The sequence below is a fragment of the Natator depressus genome, chromosome 5 (assembly GCF_965152275.1).
Source record: "Natator depressus isolate rNatDep1 chromosome 5, rNatDep2.hap1, whole genome shotgun sequence".
In the NCBI taxonomy this organism is placed as follows: domain Eukaryota; kingdom Metazoa; phylum Chordata; order Testudines; family Cheloniidae; genus Natator; species Natator depressus.
In genome coordinates, this window is record NC_134238.1 from 74069769 (window position 1) to 74096908 (window position 27140).

The 27140-nt window shown below is 41.0% G+C and overlaps 1 protein-coding gene across 1 annotated transcript in view; it reads right to left on the reverse strand.

Annotated features, from left to right (window-relative positions):
- Positions 1 to 27140, reverse strand: part of DTWD2 (DTW motif tRNA-uridine aminocarboxypropyltransferase 2) — a 181177-nt gene that overhangs the window by 112699 nt on the left and 41338 nt on the right. The window contains exon 2 of the mRNA XM_074953008.1: positions 3174 to 3264. Coding sequence (XP_074809109.1) covers positions 3174 to 3264 — 91 coding nt within the window. The remainder of the gene's footprint in view (positions 1 to 3173; positions 3265 to 27140) is intronic.

The following is a 27140-nucleotide window of genomic DNA, read 5'->3' on the forward strand; positions in this document are numbered from 1 at the left end:
ACTTTTATCCTGCTCTCTCTACATCAATGAAAAAACTCCCTTGACTTCAATGGTGCAAGGTCAGACCTTCAGTGACTTAAAAAAAGCTCAAGGGTGCTTGTAAAAGAAAACTGTAAACAGAAACTTGAACAAAAAATGAGAAACAATGAACAATGAAACAATGGAGAACACGCCCTGATCAGTACCATTAACAATAATGCAGATTACATAAACAGCATGCTATATGACAAAATGTATTATACACAAATACATGTGGGTGACAGGGAGAGAGGGAGATTGATTTCAAATTGCAAAGCCACCCATCAGGAGGAGGACTACAAGTATGCTCCTCAAACCCTATACTCAGCAAAACTCAATTGTTCTCTCTGCCAGGAATCCTGACTTTGATACAGAGGCCTATTTGAAATAATTTTCTCTTAAGAGCCAAGACCCCCAAAATGGATGGTTCTTAGGAAGCTTGCATCATATTAAAGGGATCACTCATCAAATTGCAAAGCCACCCACCAGATGAAAAAAAGACAGTATGATATAAACTTAATAGGCTTCTTCACCTATAGTCATCCTGCAATTTTGCCAAAAGGGCATATTTTGTGATTCAATAAATTGATAAGAAGTTTCATGGCCTTTAGAAAATCTAAAAAGTTAAAACAAACGATTTGCTTCTTATGCTCAGACTGAAGAAGCAAGAATGTACAAAAAGTAGAAACTTGGTCAAAGACTGAAAAACCATGATAGCAAGACTGACACTGCATCCAATGTCCTGGGCTACCACTACCCAAACAAAGTATTTAAACAATAGACTGGGGAAAAAAGGTCTAATGTGGGCACAGAATATATTAAGTTTTTATACTTGTGAGGGTTCCCCCCGTCTCTCACTCACACACACACACACTAATGAGGTTGACTTTACTTTCACAAACAGATGCCAAAAATAATAATCTTGGATGTGTCAGAAGATTCATTTTTTGGCAAGTGGTTAAGAATGGCAACAAAGAGCTGAAAGAACAGCTATTAGTTGTCTCATACAAGAAAAAAAATACTAATAGCCAGCAGGATGAAGACATTCAAAAATTGTTACTTTCAATGTTTTTTTCCGATTTGGTACCACTGCCCAATCCAAATAACCTAACTTTTAGACAAATGCTTGCTGCTAACTGTCTGGAAGTGTATTTTTTTAACTGAATTAAAGGTGAACAACAAGAGAAAAGTATATGTTTTGAAATGTAGACAGTATATCAAAGATGGACTACACAAAGTAGAGAAGAAATTGTTTGAGAACTCAGACATGAGCTTGTAGATAACCAAGACCTTATTAAAGGTTAAGGCTAAATATATACTGTAATTGTAGCTATTTTCAATCTACAGGTCTGAAATCATGTAATTATTTCCCTTCTTTGCGCTCTTGCATGTTCCTCCTGGCAGCAGTGTGCAATGCTTTGTATTATGGAAATACTGAATATTTGACCATTGAAGTACCATAGATGCAGCACCATAGGGGTTATTCTTCTTTTCTGGGAGTTCATGGTGTTGGTTACAACCTTATATTTTCTCTGTAATGACCTGGATTTTTCATGATTCACGACTAATAATGAAACATCCACTAAAAGAAAATTTATTAAAAATAAACAAAAAAACCCCAATATCCTTTCGGTTTCTCTCAGTTGAAATGTCATCTTGATTTTCTTTGGAATGGATAAAGTGTACCAATAAAAAAATCCTACAATCCTCAGGGTTCAACTGGGGATGCTATAAGGAATAAGTGAAGGTGAATTAACGTTACCAGATCTTTGCATGAGGGTATTAAACCCAGAAGATTCTTGGACTTAAATTTCCCTCACAGAAGTTAGACATAGTGATCAGTAGCTTTGCAGGAAGCATTGTTTGGAACCGAGACATGTACAGTGTGGCTTACATTCTTTTAACTCCATTAAGGACTCAGACCTGAGCCAAGCTGCACTCCTTTGCTTCTGACCAGAAAGCAGACTGTTGTATGCTGCTGGAGATTCCTCTAGAGAGGCTGGGGGAAAGGGGTGGCAAAACAAATAGGTGTACGGTCAGCATAGCTAACTCTATGCCCCGTCCCCAAGTCCCCAACACAGACACCTGTCGTAAAGAGCTTAAAATCTAAATAGACAAGACAGACAGAACGTGTGAGGAAAAAGAGACACAGAGAAGGTCTCCAAGGTCACACAATATGTCAGCAGCTAAACCAGGACCAGAACCCAGGCCTCTTAACTTCCAGTCCACTGCCCCAACCATTAGACCACAGTGCCTTTCCAAATCTATTGCAACTAAGGTACTTCCATCATTTAGATGGCCAGGAGAATGCATCATCCTTAATTCAGGAAGCACATGAAATTGTTATGAGAAATCTTGCTATTAGGTTCACACAGTTATTAGGGCTCATAATTTTGTTGAAGGCATGAAAGAAGCAAAAATGTAGAAAAATATGATCACCACTTGGGAGGATCCTTACAAAACACAAATCACTTGGAATTATTGAGGAGCTAAGTACAGGTGATCAGAAAACATTAAGAATACCTAAGAGAACACATAAGTACTCTGTTTCTTTTAGGATTCACTTATGTGCTTCATTAAATACTTTATTTATTTATTTATTTTTGAAACAGTAACTCTAGTAGACCTGATAAGTAAGTGGGCTTTCCTGTAGACTTCCTCTTGCTACAACATTTAAGGCCATTACCTCAGGCTTATTATTTGATTTATATTGTTAAACATTAATAGATTAATACAGAATAATAAAAGCTAAACACAGGTCTGTGACTAAAATATACAAATGCCTCAACTGTCTCCAGGCCACTAGGCACATACTATATAAAAGGGCTCACTCCTAAATCTTTACTTACACAAGTAGCCCCAGCTGACATAAATGAGACTGCTTATGTGAGGAAGGATTTCTTACACATAAGGATTTCAGGAATGGGCCATGATTCAAGAGGAGGGGAAAAAAATAGGAAGATAATGAGAGATTTTAAAAATAAAAGAATAAATGACTAACAAATCATGTGAACTAGTTGTTCAGCTTTATAACTATTTTCAAAGCTGAAGTTGTTGCACATGTCTGATCAAGATTGTTTCCTCTTGCCCTCTCTCACACCCTTTGCTGTGTAAGCTTCTAGCTGAACTCTGACAATTCCCATAGCCTTACTCACCTCTGCTGGATGCTGAATTATATACAAGCAGGTGGAGACTTTTAGAGGATGTACAGGGAAGAATGGACACAAACACACCTTCTGAGGACGGCTACAGGATGGAAAGGGGAAAAAAAACATTGACAATTAGTCATACACACTATTAATTTTATTATGTGAAACATTTATCCCTTTCCAAGAGTTGTGCTAGTACTTTCCTGTACAACAGACTGCACCTACACAAACCTGCTGACATAAACTTTCTGTTGCTGATATTGCTATTATTTGTAAAAACAAACAAGATTGTATTTCAATAAACTTTGGAGAGCAGTATTCAGAAACATGCTCTAGAAAATTCAGTTGGGATTAAGGCACTTCAAATAATTCATTTTCAACCTATTCAAGGGAAACAATTTATAAGTGGCTATGCCTTGACCAAGTGAGAAATCAACCACTGTCTTCCATCCCAAATAAAGGATTCAATAATATAATACAAAGCACAGAGAGGAAGGCATATTTGTATGCACAACAAACCACAGACATCCCAAATATATTATTTTGTTGTAATTATTTACTATTCCACACTATATTTATCAGAAGACTTGGAAATGTAGAAACAAAGGAAGACATGGTCACTGTTTCAGAAATTTACAGTCTAAGAGACACAAACAGTACAAAACAAATTAGCTGTTTAAAGTTGTTCTGTACTTGGTGAAAGGTCTTATAGAAGACGAATATAAAAAGACAGTGATTTGAACATTATTGTTGTTATCTGGTATACAAGAAGAGTTGGTTGGAGGTCCAGGCACTGGGAGAAGCACAGAATGGGATGCAGTGTAATATAGTGGAGCAGAGATAATATCAGAGGATAAGAATGTCAATAAGTTGGGTCATAAGCTAACCAACAAAAAATAAATAAAAAAACAAATATTGCTAATAGCATATTACAATTGGTGACAAAAAACAAACAAAATATTTTCCTGGTACCAACAAGATTACAAAAACCAGGATCATCTAAATACATTTCTTTCCCTTAGGCTAAAAAAAAAAAAGCTAAAAGTCATTATTTCCATTGTAAACCTAAGGTCCCCATTTTCAACTACTCCTTATGGTCAACGTGTTTTTCCCTTTAAAATTTACTGACCACACCCGCATATGTTCACAGTACGTTAAACTGATATGTCTTCACTGCAAAGTTAACTTGAGTTATTCTCCTGACTTAGCTTAGATCAGTGGTTCTCAACTTTTTTATGATTGCATGTTACCTGGGCCGCAGGGGCCGGGTGGCAGGGCAATGGTAGCCTGGACCCCGACCCTGGACCCCTGCCGCGCGGGGCCAGCTGCTCACCCCAGATCCCACCACGCGGGGTCAGCTGGCTGCCCAAACCCCGCTGCGCTGGGTGCCAGGGTAGCCTGGACCCCGCCATGCAGGACAGCCTTTAGCACTTACCTGAGCTGGACCGCAGCTGTGTGCTAATTGGGCCGGATGCAGCCCGCAGGTTGAGAACCGCTGGCTTAGATTGAGAGAGCAGCTGCACTGCAAAAAGACTTGGGTGGCTGCGTCTGCACTGGCACTGCACTCACAAGAGTGTGGCACTAAGACTTCTGGGGGCAAAGCTGATGGTCCTTTGCACTGCAGTAAGCTGCAATACTCTATGAATTCTCAGCAAGTTGTGAGAAGACTTTTCTGTCCTTTTTGAGAGCATGAGGGGAATTGTTGGAAGGCACTGGAGGACTAGCAGCATTCAAGTGGAGTTAGCATGGTTGTATTAACAGCTGACGAGTTGTGCTAACTTGACCTTTAGCCTATATGTCCTGACAGGCCAGTGAATTTGAGTTAAAAGCACAAACAGACTAAAATTAAGGGTTTTTGTGACTGGACAGGACTCAATTTAAAGGCAATCCTGAGTTTAGTATGCAGTGAAGGCCTTTGGCCCTTCAAGTCCTGAAACGTTTCAATTCAATTACATCTTGCCCCAACTTCGGACTACCTCTCACCAGAGATTTTAAGTTTATGTTAATCTAGGATTTACACCACCGTAAATCCAGAAACTACCTCTAGGAAGCTTTGTTGATTAGAAAAAAACAAGCAAAAATAAAAGCTTACATAGTATAAGAAATAGCCTTACAAAGTAACGAGTGAGAAAATTTTATCCTAAGTTAAGCAAGCATATGCTTCCGCTTTCTTTACGATCAGACGCTCTTAGCCTTTTTTCAATCAGTGAAATCTCTGTTACTCTATTAGCTGTAAAAAGAAAAGGAGTACTTGTGGCACCTTAGAGACTAACAAATTTATTAGAGCGTAAGCTTTCATGAGCTACAACTCACTTCATCGGATGCATACAGTAGAAAATATAGTGGGGAGATTTTATATACACAGAGAACATGAAACAATGGGTGTTACCATACAGACTGTAACAAGAGTGACCAGGTAAGGTGAGCTATTACCAGCAGGAGAGCGGGGCGGCGGGGGGGACCTTTTGTAGTGATAATCAAGGTGGGCCATTTCCAGCACTTTACAAGAACAGTAGGAGGGGAAATAAACAAGGAGAAATAGTTTTACTTTGTGTAGTGACACATCCACTCCCAATCTTTATTCAAGCCTAAGCTAATTGTATCCAGTTTGAAAATTAATTCCAATTCAGCAGTCTCTTGTTGGAGTCTATTTTTGAAGTTTTTTTGTTGAAGAATTGCCAGTTTTAGGTCTGTAATCGAGTGACCAAAGAGATTGAAGTGTTCTCCGACTGGTTTTTGAATGTTACAATTCTTGATGTCTGATTTGTGTCCATTTATTCTTTTACGTAGAGACTGTCCAGTTTGACCAATGTACATGGCAGAGGGGCATTGCTGGCACATATCACATTGGTAGATGCGTAGGTGAACGAGCCTCTGATAGTGTGGCTGATGTGATTGGGCCCTATGATGGTGTCCCCTGAATAGATATGTGGACACAGTTGGCAACGGGCTTTGTTGCAAGGATAGGTTCTTGGGTTAGTGGTTCTGTTGTGTGGTTGCTGGTGAATATTTGCTTCAGGTTGGGGGGCTGTCTGTAAGCAAGGACTGGCCTGTCTCCCAAGATCTGTGAGAGTGATGGGTCATCCTTCAGGATAGGTTGTAGATATTTAGCTGTATATATCCCAAATTACCATTCAAGCCATTAAGTTTTCTTTAGTATTAGTGCACATATTACAGCCAAATCTGAAAGAGAGCCCATTGATTCTGGTGCTCAACTTGAGACACCTTGGGCCTGATTTAAACAGACTGAACACTCATCGCTCATTTTCAGGTGTGCTGAGACTAAGTATCTCAAGATGGGTACATATGAACAGGGAAATGTTTTTGATGATTTAGCTTATTTCTTCATTTCAACACTTTTGAGTAAGCGTATGGAAGTTGCTCCAGCATAGTGTATTGTTGTCTTATTTTTCATATTTCCTCATAGGTGTTAAGTATAGATTAAAACCTTCTGAATACTACTTGATTATAATGGAGTATAACCGCAAATAGGTGCAATCCCCAACAGGTTTTTTGCTGTCTTTGCCTTGAATGTTTAGACAGAAGCTAACTTTTCTTATTGGTCATAACGTTGACATTCTTGTACTTCCCTGCAATTAAACATCCTATTAAATATATGATTTCTCTCAGACATTACCCAGCTCACTGCATTAAGAGAAGAAGTTGATAGTTAAGGATTTCCAGTTACACCATTTACTGTAGAAAAGAGATTTAGGAGTGAATACGCACTGAATAAATCTGTTTCAAAACAGTAAATTCTTAACTCCCGAACTCCAGTTTAAAGAGCTACATTTCCCCCCAGCTTCTATAAACTGAAGCAAATGGCATCCAGTGAATCCTGAACTGTGTTTGTTATAATTAAGTTTCTCAGACACAATTTACTTTGTTTCTGGGTCTCTGTTTCACATAAACCCCCCTCCTTTCTGTTCCTTTTTGCATTTTTCACACTTGGTTGTATTTTTGGTTGGTGACTTTTCAACTTTGTTAAAATTTAATAAATGGACATTCTAAACATAAAGAAAGCAAGTATTTTCACATTACAAACTCAACACTGTCCATCTGTAATTTGATTTGAAGGAATTGCAAACAAAGTATTTTTCAATAAAACTTAATTACTTACATGTGTATATACACATGATTTAAGTTTAGGCACCCAATTAGGCACCCAGTTATGTTGACTATGTCTTTGTACAACCCCATTCTGGGGGCACCACGCTTATTTCTGTGCTCTCATTTTGATGCCTCATGGTTACTGTGCTTTTAGGGGCAATTCCCTATATACAGCCCACATTACTAGCCTGCAAACTGTGGGGCTCATCAGGGGTAGCAGTGGGAAAGGAAAGAACCTTTCCCCTAGACTATAGAATGGCAGAAATCCTGTTCCACAACCACAAATGGAGCATCAAGGTTACAGAAGCCTACACTCTGAAGGCCATCCAGGCAAAAGGAGTATTTTGTACCTTTTTGTTTATTTTTTAAAGTTTGTGGGCACAATCCTGCAATGCACAGCAGGCTGAAGTTAAAACTGAGTAGGAATTGCAGCCTTGGATCCAAAAAGAAAAACACGAGAAGAGTGGTCTGGGCTTATTCCAGAGGTAAGAGGTCTCTCCAGGGGAATCCTTCTGCCCAAATGTGCCCTGTGGTAATGGCTCTCTTCAGGGAGAATCAAGACAGGTGATAAGGGAACATTCATGTCTACATCAACAAGGGCAAACTAAAGGTTTCCTTCGGGATGTGGACAGTTTTACTAGTGTATCTGTAATTTCACTATGGTTCAGAATTCTGTAAAGATGTTGTTTCCTCTGTTTTCAATTGTAGAGTTCCGTATCTGGAAAATTATTATAAGGCAATGCCAGGCAGTGATCCCAATCCCAGGCCACCCTAGTGTAAGTACAATACCATACTGGTTTAAGTTTAGTAAAAGTGTTGAATGTTCTGAAATTGTAGAATGATGTCACTCCCAATTTTCTTCACATGCTGGGGCAGAAGGCCACTCCCATGGTTTTTTAATCTAGTTTATTTTAAAATGTAAAAAGTTTTTTAAAAACTAATGTTGAAATTGAAAGATACATTTTGTTTACTTATAATATGTTGTGTGCAGTTTATCGTTTACTGTGTTTCCCAATACGGCTAAGACCAGCCAAGCAATGTTTCCCTTTCCTGGTGTCAAGCCTGCTGTGAATCGTGGTCATGGGGCAGGAATGCTATAAAGGTGAAGATGCAGAAAGCCATAAAATAGCCTGGTCTATGAAAACCCCTTCTCACAGTCTCCTTCTAATCTCCATTCTCACACAAATAAAATCTATGTATGTCCAGGCCATAGGTGTGCTTTTCTGAGGTCTAATTTTCAACCTGTCAGAACATGCTGTAGCGGGGTGGTCACCCCCGCTCCAGCCCTGAAGGGATTAAAACAGTCCTGGGAGAGGGCTGCCCTGGGGAGCTAATAATAAACGTAGCCCTGGAGAGGGCTGGGAAAAGCTGAGGGAGTACCTGACCACAGGTGTGGCCAGCTCAATCAGGGCCCAGCTGGCCCTTTTAAGAGGGCTGTGGGCCAGAAGCAGAAGAGTCTCACTCTAGCCCTGGAGTGGGAAGGGCTAGCTGCCTGGGAGCAAGGTACCTGAAGTGGAGTAGTGCTGGGGAAAGGCAAGAGGAGCTGGGGAGATCCAGCCTGGTAAATCCATTAGAGACTGCAGTCTGCCCCAGAGAAAGGGGACTAGATGACAACTGGCAATAGCCACTGAGGCAAGGTGGGTTAAGAGGGTTGGGGGTTCCCCTGGGAGGGGAGACCCAGAGTGTGGGGGTACTGCTGGGGCAGAACCCCAGGGTAAAAGGCACCCGGGTCTGGGAGGGACACCGGGGGGGCGGGGGGGGAGGCGGCAGCAGGTGAGACATGGGCCTGCAGAGGGCGCTCCAAAAGAGCTGGAAAGAGTTAATTCCCATACAACCAGCAGGAGGAGCCATGCCGGTGAGTCCTTGCCTCACTACCCATGCCCACAGGGCTGTTGAAATCAGGCACCATTCTGAGGATGCAAATAAGTACACACTTTCAGGTCCCAGTGCTTCCTCTCAAGTGATTATTCTGAAATGTAGCCATTTAGCTTTATTCTGAATATATGCAATTAGCAAGTTTTAATATTTACAATGAACTCAGACAGTTCATCCCATGATAAAGAGCAAACTAAGCAGAGCAACATAACTGTGTTTTTATATTCTGAATTTGTAAACTTTCCTGGCCAAAAACCCATGTGAATGTAAGTGTGTCACAACATATGTTTTAGAAACAGTATTTGCAATGTTAAAAGGAAGCTGATGTTTTTAACTATTATCAAAGTGGCAACATCATCATGTTCTAAGCACATTGCCAAGGTCAGGCCACAGACTCAATATTTTCAAGGAAATGCAGCTGGCCAAGCGTAGATGAATGCTTCAAATACAAGTTAAACAGATTTCTCCCCCATCTAAGTCAAAACACCACAGACCTTAAGGTCAAAGCACACCTGACAAAGCTGGACAGAGTCCACACAGTTACCCCTACCCATTTCACATACTTTATACTAATACAAACTCATTAAAACAGTATTCAGGGATTATGTTATGCTAGGACTTGACATGGAGAGTTTAAAACTGTGAGCAAATATATTTGGGAAAATCTGAGAAAAAAATTTACTTTTGCTACTTTTCTGTTTAGAGGGCAAATAGCATTACGACTTCAGTGCTTTTTCACAAACAAATAAAAAACACTTAGTTTTTAAATTAAATTTTTCAGGCCTCAACTGCAGTTTTCCAACATTAACTACTACATTCATTTTTCAGGATGTAAAACAAATGAATACAATGGCAACAACTGACACCAAGAATTAAATACCCACCAAATTTCTTTGTACCTTTATTTTAGCTATAAACTCTTTGAGGTGCTGGATATGTTGGAGAGCTTTTCTCTCACACTCCCAATCATGGGGGGGGGGGGGGGAGCGTTCCAGTGGTGTCTCCTTACAACTACTATCATTTAGATCGGAGGCAGAAGGTACTATACCTCTTCCCTCAACCAAAAGTGCAGAGCCCTTTAAAACGGTGGACTGGATCCCCAGTGCACACAAGATTTAGCCTTAATCTGCTACAGCTTTCCCTCTCCATTCTCTTGAGCAACAGTGTTAGAAACTAGCTCTGGATAAGTTGAAAAAGAAGGAAAAAAGTCAGACATTTAAACCCTTTTTTCCCCAAATAATAATTGCCTTAAGGTTGACGGACAACCGATATGCCATGTTTCAACTCCATACAATCTGAGGTACAAGAGGGAAAACTACTGCAGGAGGAGTTATAACAAAAGATGACAGAACTCAAGACAATGAAACCTGTGTAAAAAAATTGCCCTTATTAGGCAACCCATTCTCCCCAAACAATCTACCTCACCTTTAGGTTGAAGACTACTCCTCTATAACAACCCATTACTGATACCTTAAGTTAGGTCTCAAAGTCTGGCAAATAGTTATGCCCTATCTGCCAACAGTCCCCAATTTGGCTAGGACTAATTCACATTTAACAAACCATTGTTTACATTCCTGTGTCCAAACACAGTTGGCAGCTGGCATATGAGAAAGGCCCTTCTAAATGCAATCTCCTACCCCTTGGGCTGCTGTGCTGAAAAACTTGAATGACTGTTTCACCTTCACCTTGTCTGATGCTGTATTACCTGGTTCCCTTTCCATGGCAGGCAACCCAAGAAGCCCAGGGCATCTGCATCCTGGAGGAGTGCCTGGCAGTGTGTACGACAACTTTGGAGCTATACTAACAAGGAGCAGTATTCTTGTCAGTGCCTCTGCACAGATGGCCCTGGCCTTCTGTGGATCTGATGGATAGGCCCTGCTGCTCATTCTGTGGGTTAGTATAATCATGTGCCCCTCTTGAACTGATGACAATAATTCCTTCAGAGGAATTGTCATTGGAGTTCTTCCTTTTGCCAGTTTTACAACACAACAGGGCAGTCCATTTGTCCATTTTTTTTTAATATACAGTTGCCCTGATTTAATACATCAGTAATGGCAGTACCCTATAAGAATATTTTACACGCTAAAACACTGCAAGGTATGTGTAATACTAGGATATCACCATTTCTCAGGATGCAGCAATAGCCCAGTACAATACAACTCTGACATGTCTTATTGCTTAATTAAATTATGAATACAGGTGGGTTGGGGGTTTTGTTGGGGTTTTTTTAAGTGCCTTGTTTGAAGCAATTATTGTGGCTTTAATTTTTTCAGGGCATCTCTTGTTCCTCTCAAGTTTACTCACACCAACTGATTTAAAGAAGCTGAATTCCCAGATAACATCAAAAGTGACAGAATGTGATTTAAAGCCATACATAAACAAATACATACATTTTTTTACTCTTGGAATAGCCTCCCAACTAAGTCTATGCCAAAAGCCCTCCTCTTTTGACTAGCTTCTGAAAATCCATCTGTTCTGCAAAGCATTACAGCTCTAATGATCACATGTGCCTCTCTGTATTTTTGCAGCACTGCATGGTCCCTGCTCATGCTTATTTTGCACTACATTCAACTGTCTGCTCATGTAAAAAACTCTCACTAAAGTTTATTTGGTTTAAATATGGAAAGCACCATTTAACCCTTGAATTGCAAGATCTTTTGAGCTTGATCTTACGCTCACTGAAATCAATGGCAAAGCTCCCACAAACTGCAGCAGTTCAGGATCAGGCTGTCTATGCAGGGTTTCTGTTAACTCTTTGCAAAACTATTTATAATTACATTTAAGGTTTGATACAAAGCCCACTGAAGTTAAAGGAAAGCTTCCTATTGACTTCAATAAGTTTTGTATTAGATCCTTAAATGACCATGAAGATACATATATCTAGTAAGAAACTCATTTGTGTGTGTAAATAAAGCACTATATCTATTTTGCAATATGCTAGCCAGTTTCTTCCTGGCCTTTCAGTATAAAAAAATAAAGTAATCTAAATATGTGCTATACCCATTATTTGTTATTTTTAGATGACCCAGCTAATTGTACTACTTATACATTTGGGGCCAGATTCTCTGGTCTATGAAACTCACTTTGTATCTTATGTAAAGAGACCAGAGTATTGCCTTGGAAAATTCCCCCTCCCCCCTCTTTAGAGTGACACTCCGCCAGTTGCTATCACCACCTCCTGCACCAGAACTCTGACAACCGGGGTAGGGAGATCCAGGGGACGTCAGGATGCAGAAGAGAGGGCAGAGAGCAGGGCAGAGATAGAGCGAGGCTCTGCTATGGCCCATTCCCCACTGGTCATAGATCCCAGGCTGAGGGATGTTATATAAGAGTCATAAGTTAAAGCTGCCCTCTGCCCTTGTCAGCCCTTCTGTTCAGGTACAGTGAAGAATCAAACCCTTTATTTGATATGGCAAAGGCACACTTCTTAATATCTGTAGAAATATTAAAATAGAAATTGTATCTATTACTACCTCCATATAAATAATTTTCCAGATATTAATAATTATGTTAAAGACACCTTTTCTGTATCATGTAAACCTCTGTAGTGATTACCAGTTTCTTTTTAAAGCTGGCTGTAGAGTTATGTAGGGATCTGTGTATCCATACTGAGTACAATTTTCAAAACATTTCCTATTATACTTGGTTCCCAGTATTATGTCTGCCCCAGAAAATCAGAAGCAAGTTGAGTTTTGCTTCCTATGAAAAGTTAAACAATACTGAAGCAGAAGCATTCAATCTTTCTATACTGCAGCCTGTGTATATGATGGAATATATCATAGCTAATTTTATGAAGAAAGTGACACATTACAGAATGTTTTCTCTTTAAATGCAGTATTATATGAAAAACGTTATTTGCAAATAGATACATAACTAAGCTGCAAAACAAACATTCATATTTAAAAGCTATTTTAAGTAGTATTGCTAATGATGTTTTTATATTTATTGATACAATTAGTGAATTAATGAATCCATGATCAGAAGCTATACATTGCTGTAATAAGATGTACCAGACATTTGCTGCCCCTTACTCGAGGCCCTCCTTCATACACTGCACTCAAAGTACGGGTTTCAGAGTAGCAGCCATGTTAATCTGTATCTGCAAAAAGAAAAGGTGTACTTGTGGCACCTTAGAGACTAACAAATTTATTTGAGCATAAGCTTTTGTGAGCTACAGCTCAATGAAGTGAGCTGTAGCTCACAAAAGCTTATGCTCAAATAAATGTTAGTCTCTAAGGTGCCACAAGTACTCCTTTTCTTTTTGCCAATGAAGTACAGTAACTCCTCACTTAAAGTCGCATTTTTCAGGAACATAACTACAACGTTAAGTGAAACGATGTTAAGCGAATCCAATTTCCCCGTAAGAATTAATGTAAGGGGGGGGGGCCTAGGTTCCAGGGAAATTTTTTTTTGCCAGACAAAAGGCATTATATACATTTTAAACAAGCAATTTAATACTACAATCATCATTGCTGAGTATGAAGCTTGGCTGAGGTGGTGGAGTCACAGAGTGGAAGAGGGTGGATTGTCCAGCTGCTCCTCTTTCTGAACTCGAAAAAACACATGGAGAGATTGTTGTTTTGCTTTCCCTTTTTTTTCCTTGGTAAATTTCTTTATAGCAAGTCATTAGACGACCAGCTCTCCTAATGCCTTTGGAGCTGTGTTCCCTGTCAGGATCGCCATCACTCAACCTTCAGCCTGCTCACTCCACCCCTTCCCCCAATCCTCCACCCTTGACCCACCTCTTCTCCCCCCCCCCACCTCCTTCCCCTTTACTTTGCAGGCTGCGTCCTCGCTCCTCTCCCCTCCCTTCCCTTCCTTCTGAATGCAGAAAGCCAGCTGATTGCTGTGGGCAGGAGGCAGGGGAGAGAAGGGGGAGGAGGTGCGCTGAGTTCTCACGCCTCCCCCCTTCCTCCTGCCTAGGGCAATCAGCTAGCTTAAAGAAGTCATCAAAATCTTGGGCTAAATTTTGCATTTAGTTATATCAGTGGAAACCAGAGTAACTCCATAGACTTCAATCAAGTTAATTCTGAATCAATGCCAGCTTAATAAGAACAAAATTGGCCAATTAAATAGATTAACATAACATGTCAAGAAAACAATCAGTACCTCAAGTAAAAAATGTTGCTACATTTCTGCTACAGAACAATTTACCTATGCAACCATTCTAATACAAAGGGCCAGATTTGCAAATGCTCAGGACCCACAATTGCAGCCAGATTTTCAAAAGCACTCAGCACACAGCAGTTCCCTGTATGACACGGCTAGATTTTCAAAGTAATTCAGCACATTTGAAATAAGCTCCGCCCTCAACATACTAAGCTCTTCCGAAAATCTAGCCTAAAATGTCCATATCTCAAACACAAAGAAAGGGCTGTTCATTCAGATTGTGTGTGCATTCATACTTATGGCCTCTTTGCAGACTGCAAACAAGGGTGCCAATTAGTGCCAATTTTGATCTTGGATTTTCTGTTGACACCTGTCCAATAGAAAGTGGACTGATACTCACTGCAAATTCATTTCGCAGATGGCACCAAACAGCCATCAGATGTTAATGATTTTCAGTCTCAACTGAAGTAGTCTGAATTTGAACTACTGTAGCAAAACATCTGAAAGCATTACTTACAAAGATTATAAGGTGTCATTCTTTTCAGATTTAAGCCCAAACAGGACAAGAAAAATCACGTATTTCTGCATGAGGGCCTGGAAGAAGTAATTTTATTTCCTGACAAATGCAGGAGTTCTGTTTAAGGACAGCAATATTATTTTCTTTGTTTGGTTGGTTGGGTTTTTCGTTTTTGTTTTTGTTTTTTTTGGGGGGGGGGCAGGGGGGAAGAGTAAGCCAGCTAGGATACTACTTGAAAAAAAAATGAAGACAGATAAAGTGCACTCTTCCTGCAAAGAACACAACAAAGATGATGTGTATCCATGCTTTTTGTTTAATAATAATTTACAAATCATTACTGAATTTCCTTTTATTACCATTTCATACTCTATGCATTTTTTTAAATAGGCATTCTGTTTTTGCATGCACATGCGTGTGTTAAATTTAGTTTTGAAGAAATCCAGGGAAACAATGTGATAGCAATTTCCAATTTTTAAGAAACGTTTTTCTTTGTAGAATTAAAAAGTTTTGCAGTGGAGTGGATTGGATTTTATTTAGGAATTGATAATTTCTCCAAAGAGACAGCCAGTCACATGGAAAAACGTTTAAAGAAATTGGGGGAGAGAAGAGGTGAGAAGATGACAGTCTGAATTTTGACATTAGGATGTTTGGGAGGAGGGTGTTAAATTTAGCCCTAAAAACTCTTTCATTATTAATATTTTCACATATGTGAGAACCTAAAAGCAAGGGCCTAAATTACATATAATGCAGAGCTGCAGCTAGATATGGTAGATTAATCACATAGTTAATACTTAGGCAAGGAGACCCTATTTTAGACTTTGTATGGTGCCCATTACCCTAGCATGTGTATTAAATTGGGCCTCCAAAATTCTACTCTAATTCTCCAGGGCAAATAACTGTTCTTACAGGCAAGTAATATTCATAATCATTACAATAAAGGGCAGGCCTGTAGATTTGCCTGTACTGGTTCATGACAATTTTACACATATGTTTGTTTTAAAGCATCTCACTTCCACTACCCAGATTAGCAGTAGACAGAAAAAAGGCAATAAAGAGAAAAGGATACTGAACGTAAAGGATGGACTTCTGGATTGTATTAACCCATTGAAGAGAACAGGCTTTATGTGGATAGTTACCATTAATAATGGGAATTAACAACATAAAGCCCGTACAAATCAATAGGAGAACAGACTTCCAAAATTTGGATTATGTTTGTATTATAATGAAAGTTGGGAAAATACAGCCAATTTAAATAATAAGAAAGAATAAAACAATGGGGTTTAGCTTATATACCACTAGAGTGGTTACAGAGACCTGGACTCAGAAAAATAAAATTGGCAGTGAAACCAAGAACTAATGAGCCTGATATTGTTGACGTTTTCATGCATCTTGGATCTATAGCCTGGAGAGATAGTTGGCTTATTGACAAGCCTGATGCCAGAGAGTTAACAGAGCCTTAAACTTGCTGAATAAGGGGTGGTAGTTAAACTTGCTGAATAAGGGGTGGTAGTCTTCTTCTTAGCGTATGCGTAACATGCCTCAAGTGGCACATGACCAGGATTCATAACCTAATTTGGTCCGCTGGTTGGATCATTAACTTCCACAGCTTGAGCAAGGTACTGGCAGGGAGCACGACAAACATTGATCCATGCCCTCCCAGGGGTGGTAGCAGTGGTTTTTAAGCTCAGCCATTAAGATCAAGCCATTAAGATTAAGACATTAAATTGAAGTTTTCCCTTACCAGTGTTATAGTTCCCCATCTGTGCCTCAGAAGCTTGGAAGTAGGCACAAGCAACATAAATACAATGGATTATTTTTATCACAGATCTCATGAGAGATGTTAAGAATCCAGTGGGGATAGTAAAATAGAAAATACTATGATTCAAGTTAAGGAAAAAAGCTCAACAATTGACAAAAACACCAAATCAGTAGCAAAGAGTCCATGGGTATTTCAACCATTTGTGCAAGCACAAATACAAGTACTTGGTTTTGCAACATAATGTAGCAATGCAGGTTTACTTATTTCAGGCCTTGTGTTTTGAAGTAATTACTTCATCAAGCTGACCAAGGGAGTACAGACTTGAAACCTTTTTCTGAGGCTATCGTTTCATTGAGACAGTTTTCTGCAACAGTGCTTTAAAAGGGCAACAGTGGACAAAGCTAGGCAAAAAAACCCTGATTTTTCAGCTGCATAGTTAAACCGAAAAATCTGATCAAACCTGACACTTATTTGGTTTCTCAGCAAAATGTTGCTTCACTTTCATCCTGTTATGGGCTTTTTGTTGCTGCTGCTAAGTACATTTAAATTTTGAAACAAAACATTATTTCAAAAAAACAAAAACAAACAAACCCCCCCCCCCACAAAACTTAATTTTGAAGATGCCAAAATGAAATATTTTCATTTTTTTCAGAATTTATCTCCATTTTAAATTGGCCAAAATTATTCACGAAATTCAACCCAAAAAATGCATTTTTGGCAAATAAACTAATTTGCTAAAAAAAATTCACACAGCTCTAACAGTACATTGACATATACAAGGAAGGTTATCTTCAAACCCAAGAACTGAAGATTTCAGTTTCTCAAATGGATGCCTATATCCTGAAGAACATCAGTCTACTCTATAATTTTTAACTTTGTAACCATTAAGCAACACATCTGGGTCTAAATAGGTTATGGTTATACCCGACGTCATTAATATGGTAGCTAACCATATCATCCTGTAAAGTGGCAATGTAGACAAGGCCTTAGACTGTACATGGCTGTCTTCCTATAACTGAGCATGTTGGTCAGGCAGGCCCTTCTCTAACCATAGCTGCATATTAGGTTGGCTAGCCCTCCTTCCTCTCAGCTTTCTGTTCAGCAGGATGTCCTCAAGTCCATTGCCCAACATGCACTTGGTGCCACTCTGTGCACTTCCCTAGACTCTGTTTTTCTGCTGAAGCAGCTACCCAGATTTTCCCAGAATGCATTGATACAAAGGCATTTAGGTGTGGATGCAGAAACACAGATGACATATGGTTGTATTGTGAAAATAACTCCTGTGTGGACACAACTCAGCAGTGTTTAATTTTTAATATGGAGATATACCTATCTCACAGAACTGGAAGGGACCTTGAAAGGTCACCGAGTTGAGTCCAGTCCCCTGCCTTCACAGCAGGACCAAGTACCATCCTTTATTTTTGCCCCAGATCCTTAAATGGCCCCTTCAAGGGATTGAACTCATAACCCTGGGTTTAAGCAGGCCAATGCTCAAACCACTGAGCTATCCCTCTCCCCCCGTCCCCCTGGGATATAACAAATCAGGTCTGGATATAGACCTGGTTTGTTATATCCAGGTCTAATGAAGATGGTACAACCTGGTTATAAAAGCACAGTTGTACTTACAAAGTTCTCTTCTCACCCCTCACCCATTTTTAATCTGTGTAACTCCATTAATTTAAGTGGAGTTAGTCCTAATTTATACTACTGAGACAGAATCAGGCCCACAGCATAGAAAGAGTCTGTAACGTTTTGCGGTTCAACCAAGAGACAGAATCAGGCCCATAGCATAGACAGAGCCTGTAACCCTGGGTGCCTGAAATATTCTGCCCAACTCTGGCTCACAGCCCAGCTACCAACAGCCAGCAGACAAACAAACAGTGCTCTGCGCGTCTGTGTGCTGTGAAGCTTTGGTTGTGCACTCTGATACAACAGCCTGCATACAATACAACAGCGGCCCCCCTCCCCACCCCAGTCTTCACCAGCATTGGTTACTACTCCCAGGACAACCCCATCACAGTCTCAGTACTGAATTTCCCTAAAACTGTCTGTCTTGATGTGTCCAGCCCTCTCCTGGAATACTCAGAGAAATAATAAAGTTTGTTGCTCCTTTAAAGAGACAAAAGCAACTCTTATTACTTTAAGTGGAGTTAACGGTCACTTCAATTCAAACACAGTAATGGATTGGTTTAGATTAAAAGTAAAAAAACTGATTTAATCAAAAAGCTATCAGTTTTAAGTGAGTTCAAGTGCAAGGAATAAAGACAAGCAAGTAAGAAACATACGCTTCTAAAACTAAAAAAAACTTAAATTTCAACAAGTTACAATCTTAGCCTCAGCAGGTTTCTTACCTAAATGTAGTTCCTAGAGACTTCAAGGCCTTTTGCTTAAGAGTCCAACATTCTGAGATTTCAAAAGCTCCATCCACTTGAACTCCCCAAGTAACGGAGCACTCAACTGTCTTTTTGCCCACCTTATATCACCCCAACTTTCAACTGTCTGTTTCAAGAGCCAGGAAGGCTTCCTGCTGTTCTTCCCTTCCTGCTGACTTCCCATCTCTCTGCTGATTTGTCAGTAAACAGGGTCTCCATTGTTTCGATTCCACTTTGTGTAATTTACATTGGCGACAGGTAGATAGCTGCCTTCCCAGGTGTCTAGGATAAAACCTGTCTCTTCCTGTGTTTGTTCACGGACTTTAAAGCATAATATCAGTGAGTATCCATAATTCCTCATACAATGTTAATGCATACATTTCACTTTATTATTAATCACCAGCGGGTCACAGACTTTCATAAAAGACTTTACCTTATACACTTCTATAATACAGTAACATTGTATGCAATCAGTTGATTCAATTACTTTAGGTTCAGACTCCTGTCTTTATATGTAAGAGGCTATCTCCCCACTCATTAGTTGGATTGCTTTACCTTGCATGGAAAAGCACCTTCTTTGTCTCTGCCTGATGACCAGCCTGGTCAGACAAGTACATACCCATTCCTTTGTCTAAGGCAGACTGCTTAATTTTAAGAACATGATTCTAGCAGATAACCATAACTTTGTACACACCCCGTACAAACATCACACAAGCATATTATCAAATATTATTACTTTTCCCAGTATCTATTACATGCCACCTTCAGGGTATAAATTATGACAGCAGTGTATTAGGTATAGTGAGTATGTCAAGCCTGACAAGAGTTGCTTACAGAGTAGTGAACCACCAGTGGGCCTCTGTGTCATAGGTCCTTATGGACTAATTAACATTACAGAATTTGCTATTTTCCATTTCCTATGAGCTTCCATCATACTGAATAAATGTTGTGAACATGTGTTTGACTAACTAGACTTTCAGTAGCCTCTGCTGTGTATTTCTCCTGAATTAGAGGAATGAATGCCTCTACCCCTCTAAGATTAGGTCTACACTCACCCTGTAGGGTGTGACATACATTTCCCTTATCGCATTATCATCACTGAAACTGATGTAGTGAGAATGACAATGAAAAGCAGAAAATGAATTTTTTTTGAGGGCATGAACTGAAACAAATCAGAGAGGCTGATAAATTATATAACAGAAAAGACAAGTAAAAATGCTTTTATCCATGCTGCATAATATGGGGAATATCCACACAGCAGCTATTTCCTAATGTATGATTTTCCATTAGCAGACATCTCATCTACATTTTTCATTATGTGCCATCTTTGTATATGTTTACATAGAAAGCCTGTGTGTTCAAAGTGCATGCTTTGTTATGACTTGATAGATGGCTTGTTACAGTAGCACCCCCTAGTGCTAAATTAATTGAGGGACCGTCAGCATATTTGCTAATAAACCTGTTTTTCAGCAAATTTGCCACTTGTCTCAGATGGAAACTTCACATACCAAGTCTCAGTCAGGGAACAATATACACTACTTTATTTTGTGCTCTCATAAAGTTCAGTTTCGATCAGTTCAATGATATGTGCTATCAAATTATCTTTGTACTCATATAAGTCAACATGCCTTTCAGTTAACACATGACATTTTGTACACTGTATTGCTACTCCATAATATGGAACTGAGGGTTTTAAGTGAGTGCGGTTTGTGTGTAGAAAGATATTCACAAGCAGTTAATATTTTAATGTCAGTATCTCAAACAACTACTATACATTTACTTCAGTACTTTTCATAAGATTTTTAGTAAACATACTTACTGCACATGTGCACAATTATTTGTGAATGATAATACATATTTTAAAAACCACTTTCTTTCAATGCAATGCCTTTGCAACATTTTTGTGTCTCAATATGCTCTGGAGCCAAGCCCACTGATATTAAAAATTTTTAGATTATTAAAGTTTCCATAAACATGGAAAGACCGTTAACATGGCCTAATTAGGAAGAGCTTGATTTCCTTCTTATTCAATCTCTGTTTTAAGCAAACAGTGGATTTCCCTGAGGGAACTGTGTTACTGTGGAGCCATCTGATATGGGAGAGAGGCCATTAAGAGAGGAGAGAGATAACTGGGGAGCTATTGTGCAGGGGACAGAAGTGACACAGGAAACGGGGAGCACAGTTATATTTTGGGGAGCCATTGGAAGTCTCCAGAAGAAGTGCACAGTCTCTCAGGAAACATTATGAAACAGATTAGAATCCAAAAAACCTGTCAACGCAAATTTTTTTGTATGCAGATTATTAAATGCCCAAAACATACAAAACAGCTTTTGTCCAGGTCATCCATGTCCAGTTGATGTGGAATTCATTACACTGTCACTGATTAAAGAGTCCTCTCAGCCATTTACTCTTCCTGTTTAGAGTTGCCAGGCACCCGATTTTCGACTTGAACATCCGGTCGAAAAAGGACCCTGGGAGCTCCGGTCAGCACTGCTGACTGGGCCGCTGGAAATCCAGTTGGTGGCATAGTGAGGCTAAGGCAGCCTCCCTGCCTACCCTGGCTCGGTGTGGCTCCCAGAAGCAGCCAGCATTTCTAGCTCCTAGGTCCAGGGTTGGCCATTGAGGCTCCATGTGCTGCCCCCACCCTGAGAGCCAGCTCTGGAGCTCCTATTGGCCAGGAACCATGGCCAATGGGAACTGCAGGGGCGGCACCTGTGGGTAGAACTCCCTGGCCGCCCCTCTGCCTAGGAGCCGGACATGCTGTCTGCTTCCAGGAGCCACCTAAGGTAAGCGCCACCTGGAGCCAGCACCATGACGTCCCTCCCGTGCCCCATCCCCCTGCCCCAGCCCTGAGCCCCCTCTCACACCCAAACTCCCTCCAAAAGCCTGAACCTCTCAGCCCCTTCCATACTCCGAATGCCTCAGCCCCAGTCAGGAGCTCCCTCCCATACTCCAAATCCCTGAATTCTGGACCCACCCCGGAGCCCTCACCCTCAGCCCAGAGCCTCTCCCACAGCCCAACCCCCTGCCTAAGCCTGGAGCTCCCTCCCACACTCTGAATGGCTTGGCCCCACCTGGAGCCCCCTCTTGAATGCCAAACCCCTCATCCCCAGCCTTACCTCAGAGCCCACCCCCCCAACCTCCTGCCCCAGCCCAGTGAAAATGAGCGAGTGAGTGAGGGTGAGGGAGAGTGAGTGACGGGGGTGTGTGGATGGAGTGAAGGGGCCCTCAGAGAAGGGTCAGGGCTTCAGGGAAGGGGCGGGGCAGGGGGCAGTGCAAGGATGTTCAGTTTTCTGCAATTAGAAAGTTGGCAACCCTATTCCTGTTATTAAGCTTTACCATTTTTTATATAATTACCAACATATCGCAGCATATCAAAATAAAAAGTAAAACTTTTAGGCCTTCAAAAATGTATTTGGATAACAAAAATTGATTCTTTTCAGCAACAGAACCCAACAAATCCAATTGCAAATAAAATTGCTACAAACCCCGCACACCCAAGAGGCTTTCATGTTTAGTATCAACAGAAGCCACTCCAAAGCTCTGTTTGAAAACTTCTGGAACACTCAGCTTCGAAGAGTAAACATATCCACTTCCCACACGAGTGCAGAAGAAAAATTATGTACAATAATGAAGTAACGTGTATTCATCTGAATGTCGTAAGAGAGTGCAAAGATATGGACTCTTGAAAGAGGGGACAAAGGGTTAGTCAGAGGATGACTGACACTGGGGTTGAACTGTGCTGGCTCACAATTCATTGGCAAGTCAGTACTTTTGTTGTTGGCTGCTATCTTTTGCTCCCAGACTCTAAACGTTTTATTAATTAATTAAAAGGCTGTAGCCCATATAGTTTTGAAGAAAACCTTCAAACTGTCAACTAAACATAACCAATACTGCTAGCAATATCTTCCTGAGTCAGAGTAACACTGGGAAATCTCAATTGCTAACTATAAAGCCTAGAATCATGTTTTCAGTGTCAATATTGTTAACCATTTTACCATTGATCAAAACATACAAAAAAAGAGATATGATCATAATATGAATATCTTCACAAACTATTGGAAATATCAATTTGTTCTGGTGTCTTCAGTGCATGGAGCTTGAGAATACTACCACTATTTTTCCTCCCATTTGATGCCTGATTGACAGTATCCTCAGAGTTAGTAAGCCTCTAACAACATTTAGAGAACATGTTTGGCAGGATTTTTATTTGTATTTATTTATTTTTAAAGTCCCATTTCCCAGACAGAAAGACCTGGGTAATCACGTAGCGCTTGTGGAGGATTTAGTGCCCCCAGACCTACATATTATTTTGGCTTGGTTTGACAAATTTATAATAACTTGGTTATGGTCTAGAGAAAGCTTGCAGTGGTCTATATGGAGGTAAAACATTTTAACTTCATGGAAACATTGTGAGCTTTAATGTCAAGCTCTGTGAAAGTCTGTTTAAAAAAAAAACAAATTTGATATCAAGAATATATCATAAGAACATAAGAATGGCTATACTGGGTCAGACCAAAGGTCCATTCAGCCCAGTATCCTGTCTGCCGACAGTGGCCAATCCCAGGTGCCCCAGAGAGAGTGAACCTAACAGGTAATGATCAAGTGATCTCCCTCCTGCCATCCAGTTCCACCCTCTGACAAAAAGAGGCTAGGGACACCATTCCTTACCCATCCTGGCTAATAGCTATTAATGGACTTAACCTCCATAAATGTATCGAGTTCTCTTTTAAACCCTGTTATAGTCCTAGCCTTCACAACCTCCTCAGGCAAGGCATTCCACAGGTTGACTGTGCGCTGAATGAAGAAGAACTTCCTTTTATTTGTTTTAAACCTGCTGCCCATTCATTTCATTTGGTGGCTCCTAGTTCTTATGGGAACAAGTAAATAACTTTTCCTTATTCTCCACACCACTCATGATTTTATATACCTCTATCATATTCCCCCTTAGTCTCCTCTTTTCCGAGATGAAAAATCCTAGTCTCTTTAATCTCTCCTCATATGGGACCAGTTCCAAACCCCGAATCATTTTAGTTGCCCTTTTTTGAACCTGTATATCCTTTAAAACCGTTGTTACAAAAAAGTGCAAGGCAAAGGAAGTGGACGTTCATAAGTAAAGGTTACTACCTTTATATAAGAAATCAACAATTTCTAGAATATTAGGGTTCTATGTAACAGCTCAACTATTCCGAGGTTAGCCTCATACAGTCAAGAGAATCCAGTATTTTCAATATACAGTTTACTTGCATGTAGATTATATTTTTTTCCTACCAGACAAATGGCTTCATAAAAATATTTCTCTCTTACACAGCACCTTCCATACATAATTATCAATGCCTTTTTACAAAGGACTGCATCATTAACAAATTATTGAACATTCAATTTGTAAGCACCGAGAGGATAATAGGGTTATAAGGAATAGAAAGCATGGATTTATCAAGAACAAATCATGCCACACCAACCTAATTTCTTTTTTTGACAGGGTTACTGGCCTAGTGGAATGGGGGAAAACAGTAGATGTGATATACCTGATTTTAGTAAGGCTTTTGACATAGTGCCACATGACATTCTCAGAAGCCAACTAAGAAACATTATAGCAGTTTCATCAAGAACAAACTGGGTGCACAACTGGTTGAAAGCCCACACTCAAGGAATGCTTATCTGTGGTTTGCTGTCAAACTGGGACATTGTATTTAGTGAGGTCCCACAGGGGTCAGTCCTAGGCCTGGTACTATGAAATATTTTTATTAATGACTTGGATAACGGTGTGGAGAGTATGCTGATAAAAATCTGCAGATTACATGAAGCTGGAAGGAGCAGCAAGCACTCTGGAGGACAGGATTAGAATTCAAAACAACCTTGACAAATTGGAGAATTGGTCTGTATTCAAAGAGGTGAAATTCAGTAAAGACAAGTGCAAAGTACTTCACTTAAGAAGGAATAATCAAATGCACAACTACAAAATGGGGAATAACTGGCTCAAAAGGATTTGAGGGTTATAGTGGATCACAAACTCAATATGAGTCAATGTGATGAGTTGCAAAAAAAAAAGGCTAATATTCTGGGGTGTATTAACGGAGTGTTACATGTAAGTATAGAAGGTGTACAACCACCAACACTGCTGCCTCACGGTCAGGTGGAAATTAGCAGATGTTCTCCCCATTGAAACACAGTTCTGTCCTTCAGTGCTCCACTCCCCGAGTTTCAAGTCCTCCCCTTTAACACAAGGACTTGGGGGACTGGGCCCTTGAACAGTCAGAGTCTTTTTCAACCAGCATCTCTTGTTGTTGTAACATCCTCTTGAAGTGAGTAGCGGAGCCTGAGCCTGCCCTCTCCACAGGGCTCAGTCTAGGGTCCAATGGTGGGCAGCTCCGGTCAACACCTGGGGGGTGCTAAGCAGCCGCCTCCGTGCACCCCAGACCACTTCCTACCCCAGTCTCCTTTAGCTTCCTGAAGTAAATCACTTCAATCAAGTCTTTGACCTGCATTCTCAGTCACCTGCCTCTCCTTTGTAGGTTTGCACAGGTCTGTGTTGTCAGGGCTCAGAAAATGAGCTCCTGGACAGTATTTTCCCCTTAGGAGTTCAGAGCAGCTGTTTGCTCCCTTTCATTGCCTCCCTCTGAGATGTTCTGATCTCCTTTTTTAAAGCCCTGACTCCAGCTTTTGCAGGCTTTGCCAGTGTGTCTGGCCGGGGCTGCCTTAGCCCAGAACTGTTCCTTAACTCTTGCTCTCCAGTTTGGGGTTTATACCCCACCACAGAAAGACATGTGAGAACTGTCCTGCTCTACTCAGCACTGGTGAGGCCTTAGCTGAAGTACTGTGCCCAGTTTTGGGTGCCACACTTTAGGAAAGATGTGGATACACTGGAAGAGCCCAGAAGAGAGCAACAAAAATTATAAAAAGTTTGGAAAACCTGATCCCTGAGGAAAAGTTAAATAACTGGGCATGTTTAGTCTTGAGAAGACAGAGGGGACCTATAATCTTCCCATAAGTTAAGGGCTGTCATAAGGAGGACTGATCAATTGTTCTCTGTGCCCACTGAAGGCAGGACAAGTAGAATGGGCTTTATCTACCACAAAGGAGTGTAGGGAACCGGTGTGGCTTCCCTCCAAACCAGAGGGTAAAGAGCCACCCTCTCAGCCTGAGTGAGCAGAGCCAGGCCAAGCTTACTCCACCCCCCAGAAGAGGAGGGGTGGAACAGGAAGTACAAAAGGCGGGGCCCTTAGCCCAGTAGAAAAAGGACCAGGGAGGGATACAGACACAGACTGCTGGCTATTCCCTGTAAACCCTGCTGCCGAACCAGGAGACGCCCTGGACCAGGGGAAACCTGACCCAGAGGAAGGACTTGGGCTACCAGGACTGCCAGCTGCAAAGTACCCCGAGAAACTGGAGGAGCTGGGCAGTGACCTGAGTCCAAGTGAGCTGATGCTGTGGGTGAGCTGGAGCTACCGGGGCTGCCAGCGGCTGAATACCCTGACAAGTTGGAGAAACCACAGGGACCCACTCGAGAGACCGGGTAGGAAGTAGCCCAGGGGCGGAACTGGACAGTGTGGTGAGTTAAGTGTTTGATCAGCGTGTTGCAGATGGATCCCCACTGACTGGTCTCTCTCCTCCCGCCACTGTCAGGGCCCTCGGCTGGAACACAGTGCATTAGGGTGGGCCTGTGTTCCCCTACCCCTGCGACCCCACCTCAGGGGGCAGAACCCTGATAAAGTGCTAAGGACTCTTGCTGGCGCTCCCCAGCCTGAGGGGTGTGCCACGGACTGTGGCCGGTACTCCTGTGTCATGCCAACTGCGGCGGCACACCTCCCTCCGCTAATTCCCCGTCGACGGAGAGGTGTGACCAAGGCCTTTCAGCGAAGCAGTAGCTCCCCATCGCCCCCCAGCTGCTTGGCGGACCAACAGAAACCTTGCTACAGGAGATTTAGGTTTGATATTAGGAAAAACTTTCTAACTATAAGGTGACTTCAGCTCTAGAATAGGCTTCCAAGGGAGTTCGTGCAATCCCCATCATCAGAGGTTTTTAAGAACAGGTTGGACAAACACCTATCAGGGATGGCCTAGGTTTACTTGATCCTGCGTCAGCACAGGGGACTGGACTTTTGAATTCTCAAGGTCCCTGCCAGCCCTATATTTCTAAGGTTATATAATTCTATTATTGTTATTCTAATATTTTTTCCTTAAAAAAAAAAAAAAAAAGAGGAAAGCAAGTCAAAGATTAAAGGCTCATT